The 11,559-nt window shown below is 43.8% G+C and overlaps 5 protein-coding genes across 5 annotated transcripts; all 5 read left to right on the top strand.

Annotated features, from left to right (window-relative positions):
• Positions 1 to 102: 102 nt before the first annotated feature.
• On the top strand, positions 103 to 683 carry VTP21DRAFT_3808 (uncharacterized protein; the record flags this gene model as incomplete). Its single annotated transcript, XM_069394149.1, has 2 exons — positions 103 to 409; positions 499 to 683. 2 exons carry the CDS (start codon positions 103 to 105, stop codon positions 681 to 683), a joined length of 492 nt encoding a protein of 163 aa, XP_069248687.1.
• Positions 684 to 805: 122 nt separating this feature from the next.
• VTP21DRAFT_3807 (uncharacterized protein) lies at positions 806 to 1,884 on the top strand (the record flags this gene model as incomplete). Its single annotated transcript, XM_069394148.1, has 5 exons — positions 806 to 883; positions 961 to 1,063; positions 1,162 to 1,444; positions 1,520 to 1,541; positions 1,612 to 1,884. The coding sequence occupies 5 exons, from the start codon at positions 806 to 808 to the stop codon at positions 1,882 to 1,884; spliced, it is 759 nt and encodes a 252-aa protein (XP_069248686.1).
• Positions 1,885 to 2,096: 212 nt separating this feature from the next.
• On the top strand, positions 2,097 to 3,946 carry VTP21DRAFT_3806 (uncharacterized protein; the record flags this gene model as incomplete). The annotated part of the gene is made up of 5 exons (XM_069394147.1): positions 2,097 to 2,557; positions 2,621 to 2,777; positions 2,858 to 3,460; positions 3,528 to 3,658; positions 3,730 to 3,946. 5 exons carry the CDS (start codon positions 2,097 to 2,099, stop codon positions 3,944 to 3,946), a joined length of 1,569 nt encoding a protein of 522 aa, XP_069248685.1.
• Positions 3,947 to 5,910: 1,964 nt separating this feature from the next.
• Positions 5,911 to 8,839, top strand: VTP21DRAFT_3805 (uncharacterized protein; the record flags this gene model as incomplete). Its single annotated transcript, XM_069394146.1, has 6 exons — positions 5,911 to 6,068; positions 6,137 to 6,564; positions 6,629 to 6,970; positions 7,050 to 7,383; positions 7,456 to 7,688; positions 8,451 to 8,839. 6 exons carry the CDS (start codon positions 5,911 to 5,913, stop codon positions 8,837 to 8,839), a joined length of 1,884 nt encoding a protein of 627 aa, XP_069248684.1.
• Positions 8,840 to 9,197: 358 nt separating this feature from the next.
• Positions 9,198 to 11,043, top strand: VTP21DRAFT_3804 (uncharacterized protein; the record flags this gene model as incomplete). The annotated part of the gene is made up of 7 exons (XM_069394145.1): positions 9,198 to 9,211; positions 9,274 to 9,474; positions 9,547 to 9,706; positions 9,776 to 10,155; positions 10,218 to 10,351; positions 10,433 to 10,771; positions 10,856 to 11,043. The coding sequence occupies 7 exons, from the start codon at positions 9,198 to 9,200 to the stop codon at positions 11,041 to 11,043; spliced, it is 1,416 nt and encodes a 471-aa protein (XP_069248683.1).
• Between the last annotated feature and the right edge of the window lie 516 nt (positions 11,044 to 11,559).

Genomic DNA, 11,559 nt, shown 5'->3' with positions numbered 1-11,559 from the left:
TACATCTACTTCTGTAAATCGTGGCCAATCAGTGTTCAATTTTGTAAGTAAACGATTTAAACTTGGAGTTTGCAGGTTTAATATTAGAGTACGAGTCTAATTATGACTAGTTCTACACAAATACCACAACAAAAGTCAGACGATGACAGCATACAGAATACACACATCTCTAAGATGCCTCAAGATACTGCATCTTCCCCATACGAACAACCCAATGTGTTTGGAGAGGGGGAAATGCAAGAGAAAGCGGAAAATGAGAACGTAAATGAGGATTCTCCGCCTAACACCGCGTTCTCTAAAGGCGTGATGGGGCTTCTTCGACCCTTAGTATCAGAAATGGATCTTCGGGCTGTATCTTTGCGATCTTCACAGATTGAACTAGGGAAGGAAATGGATCGATTGTTAAATGGTTATTGTCAATGTCTATTCTACTCTTGCGTCCTATATCTTCTCTGACATGGTAGATGAACTGACTTACGCGTATATTTTCATTTATAGAATTAAAACAACTTTCAGAGAATACCACGCTGCAATCCCCTCCTAATATAACTGCTGCGGTTCAGAAGCTAACTTCAACTCGAAAACGGCTAATGCAAGTGCACCAGACACTCAAGACCTCTCAGGAACGAATAGAGCGCATGTGCGTAGCACTGGAGCGTTCATCACATTCGAAACGAAGCTGAAAGCTGTTATCGCAATCTTTTTTTTTGTAAATAAATATTTGAGTTTTCGGTTTTATTTTATTTTATATCATCCAGAACGATATATTCTTGATGAGAGCTGTTAAGTCACACTAAACCCTGTAATGATTGACATCTCAAAAGGGAAGGAGGAAATCCCCATTTTCGGGAGTCCGGAAATATTAACGGAAAGGAACTTTGAGGTCAGTTACGGACTTACTTCTATTTATCTCCCATCAGAGAATGGAATATACTTACGCGTGAATTTCTAATCTCATAGTATATCCGATCTTTGCATGTTCCAAATATAAATGAGAATGAAAGCTTTTACGAAGGCTGCGACTGTACTGATGGCTGCGAAATTAACTGTCCTTGCACAAGAGGTATATTTAATTATACCCTCCCTTTTTTTTCATTCCATTACGTCGTGAATAACCATTACCATTGGTAATTAATTGTTTCATATACCTTTGATTCCAAGGACACGAAGATGGAATTTCATTATTTGAATGCCATACCCAATGCCGATGTAAAATAACGATCTGCCGAAATCGTGTTGTGCAGCATGGACCTCGATTTCGATTAGAGGTGCTTCGAGTCGGAGACCGGAAAGCTTATGGTGTGAGAGCGGGCGAGTATATCCCAAAAGGTGCGTTTGTATGCGAATATGCTGGTGATGTAGTGACCACTATGAAGTGTCGCCGTATATGGGAGGAGAGGGAAAAAAGCTTGGGAAACTATGTACTATGTATTCGAGAGATTGTGTAAGTAGGAACTATTAATATGGGATATTTTTTACAAAACAGCTAAAAGTAGCTTTGCTGTTTGAATGCTTATAGTGGAGACAGGGTCTTGCGCACGGCAAGTATTCACGCACAAACCAAGTCTCTCTGGCCTGGCTTAGGCTAACTGATGCTCTGAAAACTACTAGAATATTGATGCATTCGAACGCGGTAATGTTGCCCGCTTTATCAACCACTCATGCAACCCGAATCTCAAAATCTATCTGGTGCGGATCAATAATCCAGTGCCGCGAGCAGCCTTGTTCGCAATAAGAGACATCAGCGTAAACGAGGAACTCTCTTATCGCTACGGAGAGGTGGATAGCTTAGAGAACCCGGGCGCAAAGGGAACCCACCTGGTCAAATGCGAGTGTGGAGATGTAGAGTGCCGCGGTTGGCTCCCTTACGACTCCTTTCTTTGATTATAGCTGACAACAACCCTGTTTTAGCGTCAAGGCTCCTTGGGATGTGAATTGGTGGCAAAACTAGGCTCGATATTTGCAGCAAGCGATACATCGGCCAATAGTTGCTCGAGTATTAATCAAATCAAACAATGAGTCAATGAAATTATTCTCCTCGGGCACTTGCAAAGTAGAGAGGCTCTTGCAATAGTTTAGGATTTCGCTCATAAACAATGCGCTATCGGTCAACCCGCGGTCAATCTTCTAATGTCACATTCGAGGAGGCTGTGCTTATGGGCTTAGCCCCGGACGGCGGTCTCTTCATTCCGCACTCCATTCCTCGCATTCCGTTGGAAACACTTGCTTCATGGTCCTCTCTTAGCTTTCAAGCCTTGGCTCTCGAGATCTTCTCGCTCTTCATTGAGGAGGAGGAAATCCCCCGGGCCGATCTCGCTAAATTGATCGAAAAAAGTTATGCGACTTTCCGAGACTCCAGGGTGACACCTTTGAAAAACCTTGCATCGAGGAAATATGTATTGGAATTATTCCACGGGCCGACCTTTGCTTTCAAGGATGTAGCCTTACAGTTTTTGGGAAATCTGTTTGAGTACTTTCTGGAGCGCAAAAATGCTCAGGAGCATAGCACCCAGCATCGCATTACTGTGGTAGGAGCGACCAGTGGAGATACTGGAAGGTAATGAGACTCATCGAACATGGTATTTTCTTTACTTACACCCAACTGTTTGACACGATACAGTGCTGCGATTTACGGGCTTCGTAATAAGAGGAATGTGTCAGTATTCATCCTACACCCTCATGGGCGTGTATCTCCTATTCAAGAGGCTCAAATGACCACAGTTCTTGACCACAACGTTCACAACCTCGCTGTTGAAGGGACATTTGATGATTGTCAGGTAAATTCTACAGGCAACTGCTTACCCTGCATTTCCCCTTATTTTCTTATATCTTTAACTAAAATGCTACGTGTAATCAGGCCGTCGTAAAAGAGCTCTTTGCCGATAAACAATTTAATGAAAAATATTGCCTCGGCGCCGTAAATTCGATCAATTGGGCGCGTATTCTCGCCCAAACGGTCTACTATTTTTACGCTTACTTTTCCCTCCTACGTTCCCTCGATATTCGAGTGGATTCCCCAGAGGCTGAGCGTCTTTGTGTCCGTTTCTCGGTACCTACTGGAAACTTCGGAGACATTCTTGCCGGCTTTTATGCCAAGCAGATGGGTCTTCCAATCGACCGATTGACTATCGCCACGAATCGCAACGATATTCTTGACCGCTTTTTCGCGACTGGACGGTACGAGATTATCGTATCGGAAGATGGGCGGGGGGGCGTGTTTGAGACTTTAAGTCCCGCCATGGATATCGTAGTGTCATCGAATTTCGAACGCTTGCTCTGGTATTTAGCTAGAGAGAATTTGTCCGATGGCCAGCAAGGGGACAGGGATGCGACAGCAAGTAAAGTATTGGCAGGATGGATGACAGAACTAAAAGCCCGGTGGTGCGTGGATATCGGAGAAAAAATCGTAAAGATAGCAGAACAGTGGGGCTTCGAGAGCAGTCGTGTGGATGATGAACAGGTAAAAGATTTGAAGCAACATCATATAGTAATCAGTATTGAAAACTCCTTGTCTGCCTGATCTCTAGACCCTTCAAGTTATCCAGGAATACTTCCATCCCGAAGGCACACAACACGAGGCCTACCTCATGGACCCCCATACTGCTGTTGGAGTATGCGCCGGCATGCGAGTATCGGAAAAAGACGCTTCTGATAACTGGTAAGAACATGCAATTGCATTTACTCGTGTTCAATCATCGTTTATGCTGTGATTGTACCTACATTTCATAGGCACACCATTTGCCTTGCCACGGCCCATCCCGCAAAATTCTCTGAGGCAGTGACTAAGGCATTGCGCAATTTTTCCGACTTCTCGTTTGATTCCATTCTCCCGCAAGAGTTTGTCGGTATGTTAGACCGTGAACGAAGAGTGATCAATGTGGAAAAAGCGGATCGAGAGTTGGTGAAGAAAGTGATTGTGCAAGAGCTAGAAAAAGAGCTGGCATAAATTAAATGGTAGACTCAGATTGGAGAAATTGGATTTTTTTTGTTTTTGATTTGTCTCTATTTTCATATTTAAAGAATGATTTTCCAAAAAAAATTCAATGCATCTAACTCCTCTGCTTTACAGTAGAGAATTATTAACAAGTGCAAGATACTCATTTTTAAAATTATTCCCCACCCTTCTTCGATAAACTTCATTCACAGAAGAGTTTTCTATGGGTAGGGCGGATTGATGCTTATCTACAATTATCACAAACGCTTTCTCTCAGTAAAAATACACACAAACGCAATGAATCTTATTAAGGATATATATTAATACACAAGAGGATACGAATTCAATTTGTATGACGGAAACCGACAGGTGGACAAACAAAGGACAAAGGCGCGCTTATGGAGAACCATAATGAAACTGGAGAGCGGTGTGCTTACTTCGGTCTCTCCGCACATCCTCCCTCCACCGTCCGAAGCCCTAAAACGTGATCAGACACCATCACGAATACAATTAGGCGTGAGAGGATGTTCAGGCCGCGTTTACAAGGGAACGATATGGAACAGCATGAGAAATGGAGATTGCAGGGAAAGGATACGAAATAAAACCTTTTGCCAATTTGGCCATATTGCATAGATAAGAGATTTGGCGTGTATTCATTATCAAATTGGAATCTTCTTAACAAGTGGGAAAATCTATGCTTTATTGCCTGAACCTTAACTACATTTAAGTGGGGGCCACTTAAAGGGCAGCCTGTCCTCTCTCTCGATTCGATTTATTTTTCCGTAATTAATATTGCGATTGCATTGCAACAGGCTCATTCATTAAATGCGTATATATCTTTTCACCGCAATCAGGAGATTTACTCTATCCATTTTTATCACTGATACCTCGAGCCTACAGTTTGTTCCATCCATTCGAGTTTGTAATTAAAGCGTCCAAAATTTCATGTTGTGCAAGGGTACCAAGATAAGGCTCAACAGTCACAAGGGTGGTCACAGCCGATCACTCAAAAGGTTTTTGGCGCCATTATCCTGGATATACAATGAGGGTGGTGCAATCCTTATTTTCCCCTCATACTTCTTCACCATGATTCCTCATCTCGACTACATCACAACTGTATCATTTTATATCGCCATATTCGCCTTCATCTTACCCTTCCTGTTTGTCGCTGCGGAGGCAGCTGCCTTCTCCATCTCTCGCTTAATTGACTTTTTATTTTTGCTCATTCGATTAATGAAACGAACAGGTCTGTGGGAACATAGATCTGGCAACAATAGAAATCAATGAGATAAAATACTGTAATATATCAGCATATTATTATGGAGGTAATGCCATGAATCGCATGGAATGGTGATCTATTTAGACTCACTATTTTTGTGAATATATCAGGGCCTTCAAAAAATTTCTACTACACAATAATAATACTGCTATTAAGCCTTCTTCCGCTTTGCAAGCTGATTTTTTTTCTTGTTTTCTTACTCTCTTCTTTTTCTTTATCAGCATTGCCCCAGTGAATGTATTTTCTGCATCGCCAATGTTGTATATACTTTTTAATAATTCATTATGAACTGGGGGGAAGATTCCGTAAAATATAACTCTGATATGTCTACATATGTCAATATTCGCAGCGTTGGATCCTATGCTGATATCCTCTTTGCTCTCCCTCCACAAAGTCGAAAACAGCTCTCATCTATTTTTAAAAAAAAAACACTTATACAATGACAGGTTAATCCTTTTTCATTATGTGAATTGATTTGAATACTGTCTTTTTTCACACGTTTTCCTCCTGTCGTGCTGCAAGTGGCTTGCTGAGATTTTGATCTGACAAGGTTTGATTGGCCCCTGTTCTCTGTCATAATAGTTACTTAACAGAGATATGCATCGGATTCGTCATCCAACACCGTCACCAAAATCTAGAGATCAAAATAAACATTGGCCCTAATTTTTTTTCTTGAGAACCGCCTTCTTAATCCGTTATGTCCAACTACAACTCAAGCTATATGTACCCCCCCTCCAATGGGGATGCTCAAAACTACCCATCTTCATATTCGCAAACCAACTTCTCCTCAGGTCCTAATCCCGATCGTGGCATTGATCGGGCCTACGATAATTACAGTCGCAGGGATCGTAAAAAGTAATACTCTGCAGTTTCTATTTTGCAGCCCATCCGGACACTTATCCTTTCCATCTACTATTCCATAGGTATGATGATGGACGCGTGGACAGTCGCTCCAGCACATATGATTCTCGGTCTTCTAGTTATGGGCGTGAGAGCCGTGATCGCGATCGTGAAGGCCGTGATGGTCGTGATCGCTATGGATCTGATCGAGGCCATTCGAAGAGCTATGGAGCTAGCCGCGGAGGCTACGGAAATGATCGTTATGGTGATCGTGGTGGGTTTGCTGGCCATCCCGGTGATCGGATGGCCGCATTGGGAGCAAGCCTCGGTCGAGTCGAATTTGACCTGGATGCACTGCCGAAATTCGAAAAGAATTTCTATCGTGAGCATCCCGATGTCAGCAGGCGCACGCCCGAAGAGGTGGAGGAGTTCCGCCGCAAACATGACATCAAGGTTTTTGGCAAACTTGTTCCTAAACCAATCGAGAAATTCGAAGAGGCATCTTTTCCTCGTAAGTTGTAATGATCTAATGATGTGCCAAGTTGCCAATCTCTCTCTTATTCTCTCGCTTGTAGCCTATGTGTTGAAAGAGGTGCTTGCCCAAGGATTCAAAAACCCTACCCCGATCCAGGCTCAAGGCTGGCCAATGGCCCTTTCCGGCTGTGACGTGGTTGGTATTGCTGAGACGGGTTCAGGCAAGACACTTGCGTACTGCCTGCCATCCATTGTACATATTAATGCCCAACCTCTGCTTGCTCCGGGTGACGGTCCGATTGTACTTGTACTTGCTCCTACCCGAGAGCTCGCGGTGCAAATTCAAGCCGAGTGTAATAAGTTTGGACGCTCCTCTAAAATTCGCTCCACTTGTCTCTACGGTGGTGTACCGAGAGGCCCACAGATTCGCGAATTAATCAGTGGTGAGTTTTCAAGCGCCGAGACTTTAGTGGTTTTTTAATATGGTCTCGCTGATTGTGGTTTTCTGCAATTTCGTTTTAGGTGTGGAAATCGTGATCGCGACTCCTGGTCGACTCATTGATATGCTTGAATCCCGAAAGACAAACCTACGTCGAGTTACCTATCTTGTGCTTGATGAGGCGGATCGTATGTTAGACATGGGTTTTGAGCCACAGATTCGCAAAATTGTGGATCAAGTGCGTCCGGATCGACAAACTCTAATGTGGAGCGCGACCTGGCCCAAAGAGGTGCAACGTCTCGCGCAGGATTACCTCAAAGACTACATCCAAGTTAATATCGGCAGTTTGGATTTGTCTGCAAGCCACAACGTGAAGCAGATTGTGGAGGTTGTTCCAGAGTTTGAAAAGCGTAATAGGTATGTTGCAAATTTGTGATGGACAAGAGTACATTGCTCGGACAGTGGTGACTAATCGCCGTTTTATCATAGATTGATCGCTCATCTAGAATACATCATGAACCAACCTGAGCATAAAACCCTAATTTTTACCGGCACTAAGCGGACTGCGGACGAAGTGACCCGTAATCTGCGGCAAGACGGATGGCCTGCACTAGCAATTCATGGTGATAAATCGCAGGGCGAGCGTGATTGGGTGTTGAGCGAATTTCGAAGCGGTCGGTCACCCATCATGGTGGCTACAGATGTTGCAAGCCGTGGTCTTGGTATAGTTTATCCCCTTTGTTGATTCATTTCACTCTTCCCCTTCCCTTTCCCCCATTTCTCTTCCCACACTACCATTTTTTGTCCCCTCTCCCTTTTTTCCCCCACAGTACGATAGCGTGAGGAGCAGCAGTAGCGGCAGCTGTAGCAGTTCCTGGTCGTTTACGTGCTAGTCTCTTGGGATTAGCTGTTGAGCGTTTTCTATTCTTAATGATGGAATCCATTCAGGAAATGATATAGTAACGTCTGTGAGCGTCCAGTTCTCTTCCGATTTGAAGAGAACTGGATCCAAGACTCGTAAAGCTGCTCCTTCATGAAGTATTCTTGTGGAAAGGGGACGAAAATTGACCATTTTTTTCCTCTCTTTTTGTTATCGAAGGAATTGCGCGAATGGGGGATACGAGATGCGACAAAATGTGTGTGCGCTCTAAGTTTGAATGGTCTTCGCTCTGATACTAATTATACTGAGCGATTGCTTGGACTTCATTCTCGCCTCTTCTCTTCTCTTTCTCTCTTCTCTTTCCTTCCTTTCCCCTACCGATTCTCTCCTTACATTGCATCGTGGTGACTGGGAGGGAAATATCAGAAGGCAGAGCCGAGAAAGTCGCGGGGCTCACACACTCGAATTGAACTTTTCGTCTCCCACATCGCTCCAGTCGATTCCTTATCTTCTTTTCCCGCTTTCCCATTGTGTTTGAGACGTTTTTCCAGGAGCACTTCACTAACGATCCTTTTTAACCCTTGGGTTTTTTTTTCCAATATAGATGTCAAAGACGTAAAATATGTCATTAACTATGATTTCCCCACCAATGTCGAGGATTATGTGCACCGTATTGGTCGAACAGGTCGCGGAGGGGCGACGGGCTCGTCCATCACCTTTTTCACCGAGGCCAACGCAAACAAAGCGAAGGAGCTCGTGGGCATTTTACGAGAAGCAAATCAGGACATCGATCCTCGTCTTCTAGAGATGTGCCGTTTCGGCGGTGGTGGAGGTGGAGGTAATCGCTGGGGCGGAGGAGGCCGTGGGCGAGGCCGAGGAGGTAGAGGCTTTGGTGGTGGCGGCGGATTTGGTGGTGGTCGCGGAGGCAGTAGTTATGGAGGTAACAGCGATGCTTATGGCCGCGGAGGTTCTTTCCCACCCAACCGCTGGTAAGAGAGAAATGAAACGCACTAATACAATTGTTTGTTTGTATTTGCGAGAGAAAAAATTCGCCACTGGTTCCTTTCCCTTCTTCTACTTTCATTTGCATGAAAATTGTAGTTTATAGATATAAAGAGAATGTGGAACTTCTCTTTTCCCTTCTCTTCTCTTCATATTTTTTTTTTTCTTTTTCTCTTGATAATTCTAAATTCAATGAACATGTAAAATTTCTACTACGTTGTTTTCAATTCAATTGGAAATAAACAATTGGAGAATTCAAAAAATCACGAAATAACAGTCAGTCCAGACATCCAATCGACCAATTTTCTCGAAAATATCCCCTAAAACAAGCAAAATCCATATTAATAGTATGGGTGAATTCACGTAATTGCTTCGCTTGTTAACATCATCTCACGGCCATAGATACTAACATATCGCTCTTTTAGAACTGTTTCTGCCCCCGGAAAAGTTCTCCTCACCGGTGGCTACCTTGTTCTTGATCGCACCTACGAGGGCCTAGTCGTGGGCACTAGTGCTCGCTTCTTTACCGTCATTCATCCACTAGGCATTCCGCGACAAATTCGCGTAAGAAGTCCCCAGTTTGTAGATGCAACGTGGAACTACAAGTGGGAAAATGAACTTACCGCGTAAGTTATCTGAAAGTGGATCTTCTTATTGTTGGATGGCCGGAGAAGTTTTAGTAATAACGTCCATTCCAGCGAAGATGGTGCTAATAGAAATAAATTCGTGGAGATCGCATTGCGGTACACACTAAAGGTGCTTCGAGAATTGGCTTCTCAGCAAGTGGAAGTAGTCAAAGAACAGGGTATGGATATTTGGGTGCTGGGTAGCAACGATTTTTATTCGCAGCGCGAAAGGGTAACTTTCCATAAGTCGCTAGTTTGTCTTTGTTTTATTGCCTAATGGTTGTTTTCTAAACCCTCCTAGCTGGAAGAAATGAACCTCCCCTTTGCTTTTTCCTCGCTTGGACTTCTTCCTCCCTTTGCACACACCAACACCTCTTTAAGTGCTGTACACAAAACGGGTCTGGGCTCCTCTGCCGCTCTAATTACTTCCCTCGTCGGGGCTCTTTTTGCCCACCATTCATTCCCGCTCACCACAGAGCAAAACAAAATCTGGGTCCACAATGTCGCCCAGTTTTGTCATTGTTTCGCCCAAGGCAAGGTTGGAAGCGGATTCGATGTCAGCGCTGGGGTATGGGGAAGCCACAGCTATAGGCGCTTTGGGCCGAAAGGCTTGGAGAGTGCGATGAGAGAGGATGTGCAGGCCGTCGAGTTGCTAAAAACGTTGGCACCCGAGAGTGAAATGTAAACCCATCTACACAGAATGTATTGAGGAGAACCTACTTTAACGGAATAGCTTGATATAGATGGGACAATTCTATTACCTCTTTCCGGCTCTCACCTACTCTCACCCTCATGCTTGCTGATATTGACACGGGTAGCCACACACCCAGCATGGCTTCAAAGTTGTTAGCCTGGAGGAAAAATCACCCTGAAGAAGGTTTCTCTCTCGCATTGATTTCCCTTTATTCTATAGTTAATCTTCTAACCATTCCTCTCTCGCTCATCTCACTGTAATTAGCCGATCCACTATGGAATGAACTGGGCAAAAACAATAAAAAAATTGAAATGCTCTTCCGCCACCTCACCGCTCTCCAAGCCTCTAACCCGGAGGCATATAAGCACGAGCTATCCCTTTGCGCGAGTAGGCCTTCAGCAGAATGGGCGGCGTTGTCTAAGGAAGTTGACGGAGATGCAGTTAAGGCTCTATCGGAAGTTTCCGAAACATTCCAAGGAATCCGGGAGCTGATCCGTCGCATGACTTATCTATCCTCTGTCCCCGTGGAGCCTCCAGAGCAGATGCGACTTCTCGACGCATGTATTCGTGTTCCAGGAGTAGTGATGGCCGGAGTTCCGGGAGGTAAGTCCTTAATGGCATTATCCTAGTTCCAGACTCTTCCAATTGGCTTTATGGTTTATTTCTCGTCGCCTTTCAATCCCATAGCGGGTGGGTACGATGCTATTTTCTGCGTGGTGATTGGAGAAGAGCCTCGTCAAGCGGTGGAGCAGGTATGGCGAAGCTGGAAGGAAATGAGGGTTTGCCCGTTGCTTGCACAAGAATCCGATTCAGGAATAGCGGAGGAAAAGGCGGAGGAAATTCCTGGATTATTAGATGCAATAAAGAGATCCTAGACTACTAGATTAAATGCGATGTGATACCTGAGAAAGGATAATAAATTGTATATGTATATGGAGATATAAAATGAAAAACGTTGCCATATTTATGATATAGATTTAGGTTAGGCATAAAGTTTTTGAATCGTTGACTGTTGGCTTGAGTCTACAGTTAAAAATTAAACTGCTAAATATGAAGAGAATTTAATAGCATGGTAATTCTACCTGTAATTAGACTAATTAATAGCTATATGAGGATAAAAAAGAACCACGTTTACTAGAACATCCCAACGAGGACCACTAATGGTTGAATGACAGATTGAATTTGGATTCGACTGGCTGCCCTGCTTCCGCTCCAGTAACCTAAATAACAAATTTCACTTTAGATAAAGAAAACAATTAAAAAACTAGCTCCCACATTCTGCTTGTCTGATTGGATCTAGACTTGCATGCCTATCAGACTGGCATGTAAGTATGGATAAAATCTTTCATGGTGTGCTCAAGATTGATTGAAATTTTTCCTTTTTATTAGGT

This window comes from Calcarisporiella thermophila, assembly GCF_041956535.1.
Source record: "Calcarisporiella thermophila strain CBS 279.70 unplaced genomic scaffold VTP21scaffold_19, whole genome shotgun sequence".
Taxonomy (NCBI): Eukaryota; Fungi; Calcarisporiellomycota; class Calcarisporiellomycetes; order Calcarisporiellales; family Calcarisporiellaceae; genus Calcarisporiella; species Calcarisporiella thermophila.
This window is presented reverse-complemented; position numbering and strand designations above follow the sequence as displayed.